The 16,874-nt window shown below is 32.9% G+C and overlaps 1 protein-coding gene across 1 annotated transcript; it reads left to right on the top strand.

Annotated features, from left to right (window-relative positions):
* Positions 1 to 5,731: 5,731 nt before the first annotated feature.
* Positions 5,732 to 7,752, top strand: LOC132030599 (protein LURP-one-related 17). Its single transcript, XM_059420298.1, has 2 exons — positions 5,732 to 6,191; positions 7,253 to 7,752. The coding sequence occupies exons 1-2, from the start codon at positions 5,883 to 5,885 to the stop codon at positions 7,658 to 7,660; spliced, it is 717 nt and encodes a 238-aa protein (XP_059276281.1). The 5' UTR covers positions 5,732 to 5,882; the 3' UTR covers positions 7,661 to 7,752.
* Positions 7,753 to 16,874: the final 9,122 nt, after the last annotated feature.

Below are 16,874 nucleotides of genomic sequence, written 5' to 3'. Positions count from 1 at the left end.
ATATTCCATGGAAGTTGTTTTCTATATCCAGAAGGTACTTAGCAGCTACAGCCACCAGGGTTAATTTGATTGGAGGGTTGAGCCTAGAGGTGTCAATTATAGTCTAAGTTTACAGCAAAGTCCAACTCATCATCACAAAGTTTGACGGGTTGATATCAGTCAATGATACAATTTTCAGTGGGGAGCCCAAATTACACCTTTAGTCAAAAGTTTTCAGCCGAAAATACTAAGCAACTAGGTTGACTCACAACACACCGTTTAAAGCTAATGCCAAATTGTGCATTTTCTAGCTAAAAAACTAAAACTAAAAATAATGATAAATGGATAGAGAGAGAGAGAGAGAATAAAAAATAAATGAATAAACAGAAATATCCAATTATAAATAGAAATTGTTTTATAAGTAGTTTTGAGTTGATCAGCCTGTGGAGATCGAGTTATGATTCACTACTTGGACAAATGCAATTCACCCGTTTGACACAAGAAATCATACCTATTTGCAAAAAAAAAAAAAAAAAAAAAAAAAAAATAGGAATCATACCTAAAAGAAAAAAAATATGGAAAAAGAAGAATAAGTATTTTCGTTCCATATATGAGTCAAAGTAAGAGAAATAAATTAGTGTATTTTTTATTTAGTTAGTTGTAAGAACAATCTAAGACTTGCTTCACGAATCTAATTTTGACCATCACGATTAGTTATCTTAACTAATTGTTTCAAAGGATGTAGAGTAATTACGTAGTAGAACACACATAAAATAATACACACATGCACATAACTATTTATTGCCCTGGGGGGCAAGCACATAACTATTTATTGCCCTGGGGGGCAAGCAAATCTAGGTTGGTGTTGCTACCTACAAAGCAACAAGATCACTGTTCATACAGCCAGCCCAGCAATATAATATATCTGATAGTTAGGGATCATAAAAATAAACTCATTTGTCTTTCCATTAATATTTGCAGATATTTTCCTATAACAAAGTTTTTGTGACATAACGCAAGGGGTGCTTCTTTTATTATCTTCCTCTTTTTTACAGTAGTATAGACAGTAATATTTCCGCGGGTGGATTATATTCAAATTTGAAGTTTATGTGTTCTAGCGACTTTTTGCACGCCACTGAATCTTTAACTCATTTATGTTATTGGGGTTTTGCATTTTATTATATGTATGTATTTAGTGGTTTTCACAACGCATACTCCCTCTGTCCCAATTTATTTGCTTCACTCGTCTTTTTGATCCGTCCCAAAAAGAATGATACATTTTCTTATTTGGCAATAGTTTAACTTTTAACTTTACTTTTTACGTTTAACGAGATGATTTATAACCACAAATATCTTTGGCTTGTTAAGACCACAAGATTTCTTTATTTCTTAAACTTGGTGCCGAGTTAAATTATCACATAAATTGGGACGGAGGAAATATAAGATTTGAGTTAAAGCTACAATTGATTCTGCCAAACTCATACGATAATTGTGTATCTACTCCATGGGCGAATAGGGGGAGAGAGAGAGAGAGACAGAGAGAGTAGATATTTACAAATAATCGATTGCTAGTGTTGCTAATTATTACTCTTTATTTACAAGCACTTTTCCGAACCTTGCTGCATTTTCAACAATAATTAAGAGAAATATTTGTCAAAGAAAAAGGAAAATTTTGGGCTGAAATTTTTGTCTTGGCTCTATATATGTGCATCAAAGAAGAGACGTGAATAAAATGGAAAGCTGCAGCCGCAGAAACAAGACATGCACTTTGTTACGAAAAGTTAAAAGGTTGGAGCTATCGTAGGGACAGCCAAATCTTTGAAATATCTCCATAAAATTTAATATTTCACATCAAATTAATCAATTTAATGTATATGGTGCCTTAAAATTAAATCTTGAGTTTCTCTCCTACTTGTACAAGCACCTTAATCTGTCTGGAACTTTAAAATAGGATCAAATGTTAGCTAAAAGGGTTTGTGAGTTATGTCTGTTAATGTCTCACGTTGAGTATAATGCATCTATCCACAAAGGATGTAAAGAGATAATATAATCAAATAGTTAAAAAGCGTATTTTATTTTGTTAGCTAACTTATTTAAAATTTTAAATGAGATGATCACACAATTTAACATGTACAAACTTTATCACTAATACCTAAAAAACAAACAGCAAAATTTTACGTGTTTGATCCACTCATAACAGAATAGCCCATACGTGATGAGCTGGTTGAACATAGAGAGAACTTTTGGACATTGCTACAGATTCATTAGCCAAATTAGCTTTCTTTGGATGACCCTTTGCTTTTCCACGATGTACATCAACTGCCAGAAGGGGCTACTAGACCCTGATAAGAGACAAATGTCTAGTGGTACCTAAATACCACAAAGGTAACTTTTTTGTGAGCAAAAATGTATAGATCTTGGTATATGCTAGAGAATGCAAAGTAGGCTTTGTTAAACATTTTCTTTTTTAAATAGATTGCTTGCAATTTTATATTTGTATATCAGGGGTCAGGCCTAGCCCCCCGCCCCCTTTTTGTTGTATTTTTTATAAAATGATAGTATACAACTCTTATCCTGACTTTTTTTTTTTTTTTTTTTTTGAAAAAAACATGATCACATAATTCGATAAAATTACATATAAAATTTTGGATGACTTTTAATTTTACTCTAATTTTATAGATTGGGATGCTAAAACTCAAAGTGCATATCTATTTTCGGAGAATTTTCCAAAGATTTGAGTGTTGACAAACAGAGGAAATCATATCAAACCGAAAATGCAGGAAAAAAAAAAGAAGTGATCAAAACTCGATTTAGTTCCATATAATATATAAAATTAAAGTAAGGAAAAATGACATGACTACGTGTTTTTGTCACTTAGTTATATAATTGTAAAAGGTATTTCTCGTGCTGCATGCTTATCTGAAGAGTCTCACTGCCAACTCATAAATATTCTGACCCACATAAATATTTTCTTGGATTGTAACGTGACTGGTACTGTTATACTGTAATAAGGTCCCCTTCCTTATCTGCCACATGCATTAAAATCAGGAGTTCAATTTATTAAAAATGCAATTAATAACAACCTTTTAGAGTCCTAATTCCTCTCAAATTGCTTGATATAGTTATGTGATGCACAGCTTAGTCAGCACCTCCTGCGTGACGATGAAAAAATAAAGCAAGAAAATGAAAAAATAAAATAAGAAAAGGGACTTAAACTCAAGGAAAAAGTAATTATTCTCCCCCAAATGTTATGATGAAATGAAAAGCATCTCTCCGTCCTTAACTAAAAGTTTCGTGTTCAAGTTCTAAGAATGAAAACGTCTTGGTAGGAAGCGCTCCCCCCTTTAATAGGTCTTATGCAATGTGAATTCGAATTAGTCGGGGCCCTAAAAGATGTACGAAACACGGACTGAAATATAAAAAGAGTAATTATTCTCCTTTGGCACACTCATTAAGAAATTATCAAATACAGTCAAACCTCTCTATACGGCATTGTCATTCGAAAATTTCATAAGCTACTTTATAGTGAGGTCTATAGGGTATTACGTATACTAGCATTTGATATTTAGATCTCATTTCTTGTTATAAACAAAAGTACGCAAAAAATTAACTTTTTGTAGTTTTTATGTTATAAACGAAAACAATATACTTGTAAATTTGAAAATCTCAATTGATTTTCATATCTCATAAACTAAAAATTGCAAAGACTAATAACTTACTACTAAATCCATAACTAGTTGTACCACACAGATAAAGAATTAAAATCTATGGAACATATGCATTTTAAATTAATTGAGAATTTAAATATTTCAAGTTTGACGTAAGAATCTATAATTGTGGTACATTTCGTAAATTCTCTTAGTGATAATATAACGCTGAATGACAACACTTTTTTGTTCAAACTTTCAACAAAAAAAAATTCAATAAATTTTCCTTTGAAGGTTGTCTAAGCGCCCGACTTTTTGGCTTAAAAAAAAGACTTATATGTTCGTTTTAGCTTATAAGCCAAAAACTCAACTTATTTTTGAGCATTTTTAAGACAAAAAAATTTTATAATTTGACCAACCAAACACTTAAAAGCCGAAAGCGTTCTTTATGCGTTTTACTTATAAGCTAAACAAGCCTGATACAAGTGCTTAACATGGTTGCCTCTTCTATCTCCAAGAAGATAGAGTTGAGTGCTCTTCATCGACATTTTTGTCATTACATAATATATTTCTTACAAAATATTATTATATACTTATTTGAGTACATTATAGAGAGATAATTTTACAAAGAGTGTACCACTATAATGAATACCATTGTCAAGTATGTAGAATGCTATAGAGAAGTAAAATATAACATGAAAAAAACGGTTCGGAGAAAATCAAAGCCAAGAAATCTTGTTATAACGAATGACAATTATAGAGAGATTTAACTGTACTATTAATAACAAAAATATTTGGTAGATTTATCCTCATCTCTTTTTTAAATGAGTAATTAATCTTTCATTTATTTACTAAATGGAGAGGAGCCAAATCCAGATAAAAAGGACCAGACAAACACTTTCAGCAAAACGACTAATTGATCATTTTGTGCAAATTAAAAGACTTTATGGTCTATGTTTCTTCTTTTGACAAACATCGAATCTTGTTATCCGATTGTTACTTTCGAAGTAAAAAAATTCCAAGTTCTTTTTTATCGCAAGGGTAATCAAGCATGATTTTCTGGAACAAGATACAGAAAATGTCGTTTGAAGAAATAAAAGCCGTAAAAATGTCAAAAAGGAAGAGCGGCAGTGCTGGTACTGTCTTAAGACTTGATAACCTACATTCCAGAATTTCTGGCTCTTTTTTTTGTCTCTTATTAACAAGAAGTAACGCTAGTCGAAGTTCCTAACTCTACTTTCGGAGACAAAAAGAATATTACTAAAAAAATTAAACCAAGCAACGCAGCAAACAATAAGGAATCTCAGAATTTAATAACTTAATCACACACGTGGCACTTTATCCAACAGTCATCAGACTTTGACTATAACACTTGTATGACAAGGATTCTAAGTTACCTATACACGAACATGGTAAGAATTTGACAAATAATTAATCTAATGTAGCAAGTTATTTTTACCGTATTTTAAACCGTAAATAGTCAAAATTGAGCTTCAACCATGCGAATCGAACAACTTTACCATCCCTTAAAAATTGGTCATTATTACCAAAATGGTTCAAAAATGCCCTTTGGAGGTAACAATCCTCATTTTCTTTATTTTTATTAGCATTTTTAGTTTATATTATATGCCACATGTCCTAATTAAACCAAATGGACCAAATATACCCGCGCTAATCCTATGAGATAATTTTAATTTACACCTATAATATGTGTTTAATTTAATTTTACCCTTTCCTCTATCATTACTACCACCACTTCTCCATCGATTTTGACCCTTTTTCGTATGTATTTATAATTTTTTTTTTTAAATGTATTTATAAGTTAAAATGTTCATACATACCATAAATAATTATCTAGCTAGTTTTGGAGTCGATAGATAAGGTAAATAAAAATTACATAAAAATTAAGTCGAAAAAAGAACTCATCATCAGAATTAATTGGCTTTGAAAGTCATCAAATGCATGGGACTCGAGTTAGGCAAATTTGATGTGATTTCTTTTGGAATTTGTGTTAGAGAAGAAAATATATTGCCTGACCTATATCCAACTGCCGCATGTTATATTTATTTGTCTCCCTCCTTACAAACAAAACATTGAATTTATAAATGCAAATATACAGAAAAAAAAAACTTTCGATATTGCACCTATAAATATCTCATTTCCTCCAAAGATCTTCCTATCTTACGTTAGCAAAAAGTTCCAAAAATTCCAATCCACAAACAAAAACAATTTATACAGATCTAGAAAAGGAGAAATATGCTTCTCTTCTTAAAATCAATACGTTCCAAATCAGTCAATCATCAAAATGATCAAAATCATGATCATCAAGATCAATTAGAGTTCAAGAGCTATAGTTGCAGAGATGCTACTACTACTTGCTCATCATCAACATGTGTATCTTTAACAGTATGGAGAAAATCACTTATTTTTTGCTGTAAAGGATTTACAGTTATTGGCTCTGACGGCAATTTAGTTTATAGGGTTGATAATTATGCTGGCCGCCGTGATCAAACAATTCTTATGGATGGTTCTGGAAAACCTATCCTCACTATATGTCGGCATAAGGTAATTAATATATTTACGTAAATCCTTTTTGCTTTTTAGCTGTGTCAAAAGTACTTAGTAGTTAACATTAATTCCATTTTGAAACTAGATAGATGATTAAATAATAATAAATCAATTTTGTAGATATCAAAATACAAGATTCCAGTATCTTTTCTGTACTTTGCGGCTGTCAGTTAAATTTTGTACTTACGTACTATTCCATAAAGTATAAACTTCATTAGCTCGAGTTTTATCATAAGATAAGAACATTTTAATAAGCATAACGAATAGGAGTACTACTATAAATAACTAACCCATTATTTAGCTCGAGTGTTATCTTCGTAGACAGTATGGAGTATAAGTAGACTTTTTTTTTTCTCCTTTTAAATTTGCGGGTTAGTTGGCAGAACCTATTGGCTAATATATAAGGCTATCTTAATTTAACTGATAAAGATAACGAAAGATTTTTTTTAGCGGAAAAGGGCCAAGCTTGGAAGCTTAAATATCCTTAAAGACAACTATTTTATTTTAAAAAATGCTCATTTTAGATAGTTGAATGATTGAATTGTTTGGCAAAGATTTTAGGAAAGAGATAATTGCTTTTGATAGTAGCAAAAACTTGTTTTTAGCTAAAAAAAATTGGCCTTTTCCTTGAATCACATTTTAAAAGATTGGCCAAGCAAAAATTGCTGCTTTACTATTGACAAAAGTGTTGTAAAAATATATTAGTCAAACACAAACGACTATTCTCCAAAAGTATTTTTTTTTCTTTTCAAAAAGCACTTATGACATAACACACGTTCAAAGTAAGCAAATTTTTTATGATCATGAATCAATTTTGCTATAAGATGGTCTATAATGAAGGTAGCAGTAAACTATATATAATAATCTCCTAGCGTGATAACCTAAAATCAATAATCTCCTAACCAGTAAAAATGTTGATAGGTATAAAAATAAATTATGCTGTCTGTAATTTAGTTAAAAGTCTTTTAGCAATCCTAATAGGACCTAATGACCATTTTTGTGAGCTTGACAAAGACTTAATTTATTCATTTTTTTCCTTTTTCTGGGTGATTTCGCAGAACCTTAAGCTAGTAGACAACAATTGGTTCATATATGAAGGAGAAGTACTTGGGGAACATGATTACACCACCAGCACCAAGACATCATCGTCGAGAAAAAAACCAATATTCTGTGTAAAGAAACAGATGAAGATTTTACAGAGTAACATCAACGTACTTGCCCATGTTTATTATCATGGAATATCCAACAAGAGATATTCTTATATTATTGAAGGGTCATATGCAAACAGAACATGCAAAGTGTTGGATGCAAAATCAAGAAATGTGGTGGCAGAAATAAGGAAGAAGCAAGCTGTAGCTGGCGGTGCTACTTTTGGATTAGAAGTTTTTGTATTAGATGTAATGCCAGGGTTTGATTCTGGTTTTGCCATGGCTATGGTGTTGTTGTTGGACCAAATGTTCTCCTAAGTTGTTTCGATATGTTTGTTTTATGTATCGTTAACGGTCTCATATATATTTATTGAGTGAATGTGATGTTGTCTCCTTATATGTTCTGCTAACCTGCATGTTCGTCACTCTAGGCTTACAATTTTCCTATTTTATTTTGTTGATTGATTCTAACTCCGAAAAACATATACATGGAGCTATGTCGACAATTACTTACATTTCACTGAACGATCAGGTATACCGCGCCACGTTCCATCCCCTCTTTCCATAGAGGAGACAAAAGAAGAATCAAAGATATACTAGTAATTTTGCGGTAGGACTTTGTTCATTTCGTCTTTAGTTTCCTCGATTTTCACAAGGTAGTTTGCTTGCTTAGCGCTTGCTCATATATATTCTTCGTTTACCAAACACTGGATCATCATGTTATGTTATTCACTTCCAGGATTGTGTGTGCGAGAATGTTAAATGCTCCACCTTTATTAAGAAAATGAGTTATTTTATCTATGTGGTTTTGATCAATCCCATCTCACAGATGCGCGAGTATGTTAAACGTAATACATTGTTTGAGAAAATAAACTGTTATCAGTGTAATCAATCCTCGTCTTTGGGGCTGAATTAGACCCAAAATTTCATTTTTATGACATGTACTTTGATGCGGACTAGTTTTACTACTACTACATTTACTATTCTTTGGTGACAAGTGATACAAATTTAATGTGTATATATTTTACTAAGTTATAAACGTAAAGATTGAAAACATATATATATATATATATATATATATATAGATCACATCAAAGTCGTCTATTTTCTTATCGCATGTTCTCCTTTTGCTCATAAAAATTCAAGGACGGTGGCTCTATCTATAAATGAGTTGAAAAATCGAAAAACAAAATATATGGAAATTAAACTAGTCAAATTCTTATCTGTATGACTGTAGTAATTAATCATTTTTCTTCTTCTTTGTCCTAATTAATAGACTGATACTAATTGTAGTACTAGAGTGTCGTAGAGGAAGTAAATGCTAAAGTTGATCCAAGGCAAAGGCAGGATTTGAAGTTTATGTATTCAGTTTATTTATTTTAAGTTATTGAGTCTTAAATTAATAATTTATACATATTCAACGGATTTTGTAACGGTATGAAGAGCTCGGTGAGCTCAACAATGGAGAAATTAGAGAAAGAAGGAAGAAGAGAGGGAGAGAAAGATAGGGAGAAAAGATAACATTTTTCATTCAACATGACCTAGTAAAATGCAAATACAGGGAATTTAACATGACCTAAAATAATCTAACCATCCCACCACATGGCAACTATAGTTGTCATCTTTAGGGACTAAAAAGTAAATAAAAAGGACCCAAACGACATTAGACAAACTTAAGATACTAAATGAATAAAGTGAAAATAAAATAGGAACCTCTCAACTGTTACATTCCATCCCTCTTCAAAGAACCTTGTCCTCAAGGTTAGGATTCGTGAAATTGATAAATGAATAAGCCAACAAACTAGTACTTCTTGCTTTTTGAAGATCAGAGGATGCTCCATAGTGTTGAAAAGAACTCTGGACAACATAAATAGCACCATCAGAGTTCTGAACTTCTAGGCCAAAATGATATTGATCATCTTGAAGCTCATACACTTTAGATCTAGTGCAATCAATGCAGAAGAACTTAGAAATAATGCTCCACGCAAATAGATGTCTCTTCACCAGTAAGCATATTCTTGTGTAAGCTGCCGAAATAACTAGATTCAAGCTCACAGAACCAATCAGGAGAATCCAACAAACATATTGAACAAAAGATTCAAATTGCTAGCCTGGGAAGTTGGTTGGACTCATCATGTGACACTAATGTGTGATTCATACAATAATGAAAATGACCACATAATGTTGAACCATTACTTCAGTTATGTTATCTTCCAATATCACTTTTCCCATAAGCTGATATAGAAAAAGGAACACCTCCAGGATCAACAAAGAAAATGGTTTTACCATTAATCTCTCCAAAATAATAAGTCAATTGTGCAATAGTGGTTTCATGAATGATCTTAAGAACATTTGAGCCAGCAATGAGACTTGCTTTCTTTGCTGCCACTTGCTAATAAGCCACTCCCATAAAATTGAATGCAACAACTTTAACCACCAACTTACGGTGTTGATTAGAACTAGAATAGTACCGAAATTTCATTATTATCAAGAAGGTAAAAATCATTGAAATAGGCAACTTGTTTTTAGATCCATTCTTACATTGATACATCTCTATATTCTCAGCGGTAGATGAGATTACTGCAACTTGAATCCTGTCATAGCCCATTTTGCATATATCAGCCAAGGTGTTTGAGACGATTGCTACGAATCTCCATGTTACTTCCCATGATGTTTGAAGCATAAACACGGGATTAATATGTGTTGTAGATAGATTCATTAGAGCCTCTACTAACAACATCTGCTTGAAGGCAAAAAAGACCGCCACCTCTCTCGGTTGTAGGATAGCTACAACTACACTTGACTTCATATGTACTTCGAGCCGAGGCTCCATCCTTCCTGGACCCAAAAGGAGTGGATTATCTAGACCATGTGCAATCCAACAAGGTAACAACCATCCAACCCATTTTTGCTGCATTACCAATAAGGAAAAACCCCAAGCTGCTAAAGCCTCAACATCTGTGTGATCACAAGTAGTCCAAGCCAAAACTCTCCATCCATCAGTAGCTCTAAGAGTCTACCAGTCCATGCCACAAAGATTGTTCTTGACCACTGCTGAACTTCTCCGGTCACATCGAGCTATAGGTTGAAACAAAATTGGACCAAACAATGCTCTATCAAAAGCTCGAAGAAGAACTTCAGTTAATGCATTTTGTCTTAGTGAAAAACCATATCTCTATGAAGCAATAGAATCATTCCCAAATATTCTTCCGAATAGAGAAGGCTTGTCATTTGTAACTAATGACCAAGAACCATAACTTTCATCTGCAATTGTCATGTGCTACGATGATTCAATAGTTCACCACTCCTATCATCTACTCATCTACTACATTTGCTTCAAATTGAAATATATTCCCAACTTCACATACATATACAATGTTATAGTTAGGTACTCTTGAATTCACATCAATCATTATCAATCTTTCCTGACCAATTAAACCACATTTCTCTCTCCAATGGAATTGAAATGAAGATTTGAGCATCATAGTTGCTGCAACAGCTCTGAAAAAGGCCTCCCAGAACAGAGCACTTTGCCCCATTGGTGCTACTATTTGAAGTGCGAAAAGAACACCATCAACAGGGTATTGGAGAATAGTTAAAATATTATCATATCTTTAAAAATCAACCTGATTTTTACCCTTACGAATTTTCTTTACCAAACGTCTCATTTCAACTACTTTATCCGGTAAAACCACCATTTGAGTAGGTTCCTTAAATATGATAGCCCAATTGAAATTGGAATCTCTCATTAGTGACCTTTCCCTTTGGCACCTGTAACTGGTAACATCACTACTGAATTTTCTTAAATACGCCTCTTTACCATCAAACTTAATTGTACTTTCTACCATTTCTTTGAACCAACATGGCATTTCACCAAACAACTCGCGAACCACGCGAACATCTTCATATTCGGCATATGTAGGAATCACAGTTTTGGATTTGCCCAAGTTTATAATAGATGGGGAATCATTCAGACCTACCTCCTTAGAATCGAGGTCGATTCCTATTGGAATGGCCACGATGAGAGACATATCGAATATGTCCCCTGCTCGTCAACGCCAGTAACAGAGGAGTTGAAGATGGCCTTTTGTCCTTTATTAAGAGCTTTTTCTTCAGAGAAGGGTTCTTTATCCCTTTGAAGACTTTCATCGAACATTATGTCCATGTGATTTCTTGAGTTCTCAACATTTTTCAATTTTCTTGACCTATATTCATCCGTCATCTCAGTTTTCTGAACATTCACATCAAAATTTACTAAGACAAAAATTAAACGAAATGTGATGCTTCATTACAAACTCTTTATCTTTTATTTCTAGCAACACATCGCCAACCGTGTCCTTAAATTATTTATCCGTCACACTAATGTCATCTCTCTGAAGAAGGTATCAAACGTTTGATGTACGCTACCTTCAGACCGTTTAACTACCAGTGTTAACGTTTCATTACCCTCATCAGTTGGTTTCAAAGTATGTTGGTCTAAAATGATCTCATTATGGCTAATCTCCTGAGTCTCATTTCTGTGAGAACTTTTATCAAACAGAAGGTGTGTGCCACATTTAGATCTGGTCCTCCATTTCCCCGTTACCTATTACTGTCACACTTTCCCTCTTCAGAATAACGTCCTTACTAGCAGAATAAGAATCGTCTATTGAAGTTCTCCGACCTTGTTCCAAATAATTAGTGAACATCGTTTTCAGTAGTCTCTTTTGTATGAGGATTTTTATCAAACAAGTGGTCCCTCTACTGAGTTCCCATCTTCAATTCCCACCAGTGCACATTTATTACCATAATCAGAATCAACATTTTCTTCACTATCATCCCATTGCAAATTAGTCACATTTGAAGAATTGGGTTAAGCATTTCATATTCATTAAAAAACTTTTCTTTAGGTTTTACGACATCGTGTCCCATCATCAAAATTAGGGGAAAATAGGTTCCAGTGAATATAGCAAGGAGGGAGCATTAAGTTCGTTGGTGTAATTAACAGTGGAAGAATAAATTACCATGTTTTCTGATGGTATGAAGCCAATTCCCAAGGAATCTGGATTGATTTCTTGTTGCAGTGAGGAATCAATTTTAGAAAATATTATTTTGTATTTAATATCTCAAAAATAAAAGGACTATCTCTGAGGTTTTTATTGGCTTTAATACAAAAGAAATATCTTTATTCTTTTACCAGCCATTAATCACCTCACTTTTATTAGCCATTATTAAGAATATAATTATTCTTGAATTCATTTCCCGTTGCAAAACGGTTTTATAAATTAAATCGGTCATTTGACCAATTGCCTTTATGATCTTTTATGGCATTTATTATTCTTAAATCTTTGTACAGTAGATGATTAGAAGTTAGCTATATAATAATATATAATATAACATTATGGGTTTATCTTTTTTGAGTAGGAAAAAGGGAGAAAAATATACTCCTCCTCATTTTGTAGTCTTGGGTTTTCTATGAGAGACATAAACATAGTTTTCCTGAGATAATAGTCAAAATCTTTCGACGTTTGTCAAATTAAAATCTGCAATTACACACCGAACGCTGCGTTGGTCACCATTACCCCGTACAATTTTTTTCAATATTAAAATGCCCTTTTCTTTGATGTAGCGGTCAAATATAATAATCCCAAATTATTAACAGTGTTTGTCCACACGCGCGCACCCACGTGCCACATCTTTAATTTCCCCTCATTTTTTATTAATTTCTCCTTCCCTCCATCCATTTACTCTTCTTCAAAAAAAAAAAAAAAAAATCTCTCAATTTTTCACACTCCATTTTCAGTATGAGGATCCAAAAACCCATACCCAATTCTCCTTCATCTTCATCAACATCATCATCTTCATTAGGAGTTGAAAAAAAAAAAATTCACACCAACTTCCTCAAATTTGATCCAAAAAAACCCAAATGTGAAAGAAAGCTTCCTAATAACAAGTAGAATAAAGTTCATCCATTAATTTGATCAAACAATTAAAAATTTAAAGAAACCCACTTGGTGTTCTTCATAGCTTTCTCAATTCTAAAGAATGGAGTTTAATTTTCTCTCCAAATCAACTCAAAGAATTAGTGCTTAGCTTAAACAACTCCAACTAAGCAACAAGTAGCAACTCCAAACAAGCAACTTTCAATCAGATTTTCTTTAACAAGATTAGATTTTCAACCTTTTTTTTTCAGATTTTTTTTTTTTTTGAATTTGATTTGGGAAAAAAATTCAAATGTGAAAGGAAGCTTCCTAACACCAAGTAGAACAAAGTTCATCCATTAATTTGATCAAACAATCAAAAATTTAAAGAAACTCACTTGGTGTTCTTCATAGCTTTCTCCAAATTCCTAGCAATGGAGTTTAGTTTTCTCCCTAAATCAAAGAATTAGTGCTTAAACAACTCCAACCAAGCAACAAGTAGCAACTCCAAACAAGCAACTTTCAATCAGATTTTCTTTAACAAGATTAGATTTTCAACCTTTTTTTTTTTCCAGATTTACGTTTTTTTTTCTTCATTTTTTTTTTTTTTTTTTGAATTTGATTTGGGAAAACAATGATTATAAGAATAATCACTATCCTAGCTTTAAATTTATAATGGGTATTATTTTGACCAAAAAAATGGAGATGGGTGTTAAATAGGGTGAAGAAGAAGATGAAGTAGCTTAAAAATGGAGGGAATTTAAATTTATCTATGTGGCATCTATGTGGCGAGTCCGAGTTGGCATTTTAAAACACATCGGATGCTTTTTTTAAAGGCTATAACGCGCCACCGAGCGGTGTAGTCACGTTCTTGTCCACATCCGGAAAAAAGGGCATTTTAATACGAAAAAAAAAATTATCGGGGGGGGGTAATAGGTCCAACGAGGTTAGGTGTGTAGTTGACATTTTGGTCAAACGTTGGGGGGTATTTTGACTATTATCTCTAGTTTTCCTTGTAGAAAAGAGATACATCAAGAAAAGTTCTTCCTCCCATATTTTTGTGTACTGGGTTTTATTTTGAGATAAATCTTTGTTAGATTCTGGCTCCTAGTTTTGTACTAGAAGAGTTTGTTGAATCTGGGGGATACACCAATACGGATGAAATATCCTTAAGGACGAGTGTCTTAATTGACATGCCTCAAGCTATCAAGAGTTTCTGAAGGGTTCGTGACCAAGCATTTTCCTCAAGTGTAAAAGAAGTTCCTACAAGTGTTCGTGATGAAGAAAAGTCCCTACACGTGTTCGTGATGAAGTATTTTCCGTAAAATTTCCAACAATCTTAAGGATATTTTTATACTCTATTCTTACGGAGAATACGGTTTATAATATTTCCAACAAGGCATCTAGCGATAAATATTACTTGAACTACTTGGGGGACAATGGGGATGCACTTGGTGGAATCGGTTGGTCCACGACGAGTTTGGTTGGGACGTCGAGTATGTCTCGGCGAGACTCTTGTTGCTAAGTTCACGAGGCAAGGGAAATGTGGGTAACCAAGCACTTTTGTGTTTGAGAAGTACGAAGAAAAGGTGAGAACTTTATATGTGCTTTGGAAAGGCTAATAAGGTATGACAATATTATATGTTTATATTGGAAAGAAAACGTGGTTACGTTAACACAAAGTCAATAGGAAAAATTCTGTGAAAACACTATAATTACGTGTGTGACAAACTAAGTCGTTATATCTCTCAATATAAAAGAAAATTCGGAGAAATAATAATCCCGCTAAGCAAAATTAAGTGTGACTAAGCGAAGGATATAAATTATTGTGATCATTTCTCAAGCGAATCTTGTGGTTAATGTGAAGAGATTGGGTGTTAGACTTTGGTGCTAGTAAGCATATTTGTGCTAACTAAATTAATTTTGTGTCTTGCACCCAATTAGTTGAAGAAGAAGAGTGATTTAGTTATCTTGGTGAGTCAAGAACTACTTAAGTTCTTGCAAGTGGAAAATTCTTCTTGACTCACATTTGAGAAAGGAAAAGAAAAATTGATATTAGCGAGGTGGTACATGTTTCTAATGTGTGAATCAATTTGAGTTTTATGTGATTATTGGGAAAAGTTGGGTGAAGATTTTATTTGAGTTTGATTAAGTGTTTTTAAAAAATAATGTTTGTGTGGGTGATGAGTAGTATAACCGTGATTAATATGCGTATATTTTTTCAAGATGAAAATACTAATACTTATGTTTAGTTGATTGATTCATATAATTTATGGATGTTAAACTTATAATCTCTTTAGTTTATCTTATATTAAAAAATGCAAGGTCCTATTTCTAATATTTACATTTTATGATATTCTAAATGTTTAGAAGGTTATTTGATTTGGTAACAATCTTTACTACTAACATTATTGCTTTGAATTACGGTAATTGCTTTGGACTAATTCTACTTTCGAAAAGCGTGTACGTATTTGAATGGTCCTAATGATCTTTATTATATTCGAGATAATGATAAAGTATTTGATATATTTTATTGATGTATAAAGTTGAGTGCGAATTATTGATGCGGTTAGGCTTATAAGAAAATTGAAAAACTCCATATGAATTGTGAAAAGATTATTCGTTAACTTGAATATTTGAAAGTGTGGGGGTGTCTTGCTAAGATTATGCTAAACGATGCTAAGAAAAGATAAATAGGTTTTAAGGTTTTTTAATTGCATGTTGACACAGTGTTGCATCACAGATTTTAGAAATGATGATTTCAAAGAAATCTTTGGATGATGATTTTTACTCCTCTATTGTTGACAATATTGGAATTAATTATTGTGAATTGTTGTTGTACTAGAGAGATAATATGATGCAGAGATAATATGATGCTAAGTGGATCTCAAAATTTACACGTGGTTATGTGTTTATTCTTGGTGGGATGCCATAACATGAAAACCAATTAAATGGAATTTACTATTTTGGAGTTGATTGGTGATGAGGCTAAGTGGTGAAGAGACCTCTTTGTAAGTATTCCTATTGGAATAAAACCAACAACTTTTGTGTCTATACATTGTGGTTGCCAAGCAGCAATAGCTGTAGTGAAAAATAAACATTTTATTGGCAAAAATAGACTCATTCATTTGAGACATAATGTGATAAAGCAGCTGCTATGAGATGAAATTGTTTATGTAAATTATGTGAAGTCGGAGGTGAATCTGATCAATTCACAGACTATAAGAAACATCGAGGGGAATGGAATTTTTTAGTCAATTTGAGAAGATCAAAAATGATGGTAACCCAACCTATATGATTGGAGATCCCATGAATTAGGTTTATATGGGTAATAACAAGTCATTAGTTGATCAAGTGTGCACTATAAAATTATGTCCCTTCCTATGGTGTGTGAATATAGTGCAATTACGCAAGCGCAAAGTGGTGAGTTATAAACTCTTAATCCATTACCATATCCTTTATAGGTGGTGTATTGCTGCGAGTACACGATGGGTGGACCTATATGAGTGTGGAGTGGTGCGGCTTCTATGAAATTGTGACGGATTTCTAGAGCACTCATGAATACCGGGACACGCGCGCGGCCTCATAGCGCAAAACCGCGATAACGACAAAGATTGTGCGAGTATAATGTG

Source organism: Lycium ferocissimum, chromosome 9 (genome assembly GCF_029784015.1).
Source record: "Lycium ferocissimum isolate CSIRO_LF1 chromosome 9, AGI_CSIRO_Lferr_CH_V1, whole genome shotgun sequence".
Taxonomy (NCBI): Eukaryota; Viridiplantae; Streptophyta; class Magnoliopsida; order Solanales; family Solanaceae; genus Lycium; species Lycium ferocissimum.
The sequence above is the reverse complement of the archived record's forward strand: the minus strand, read 5'-3'. Positions and strand labels throughout refer to the sequence as shown.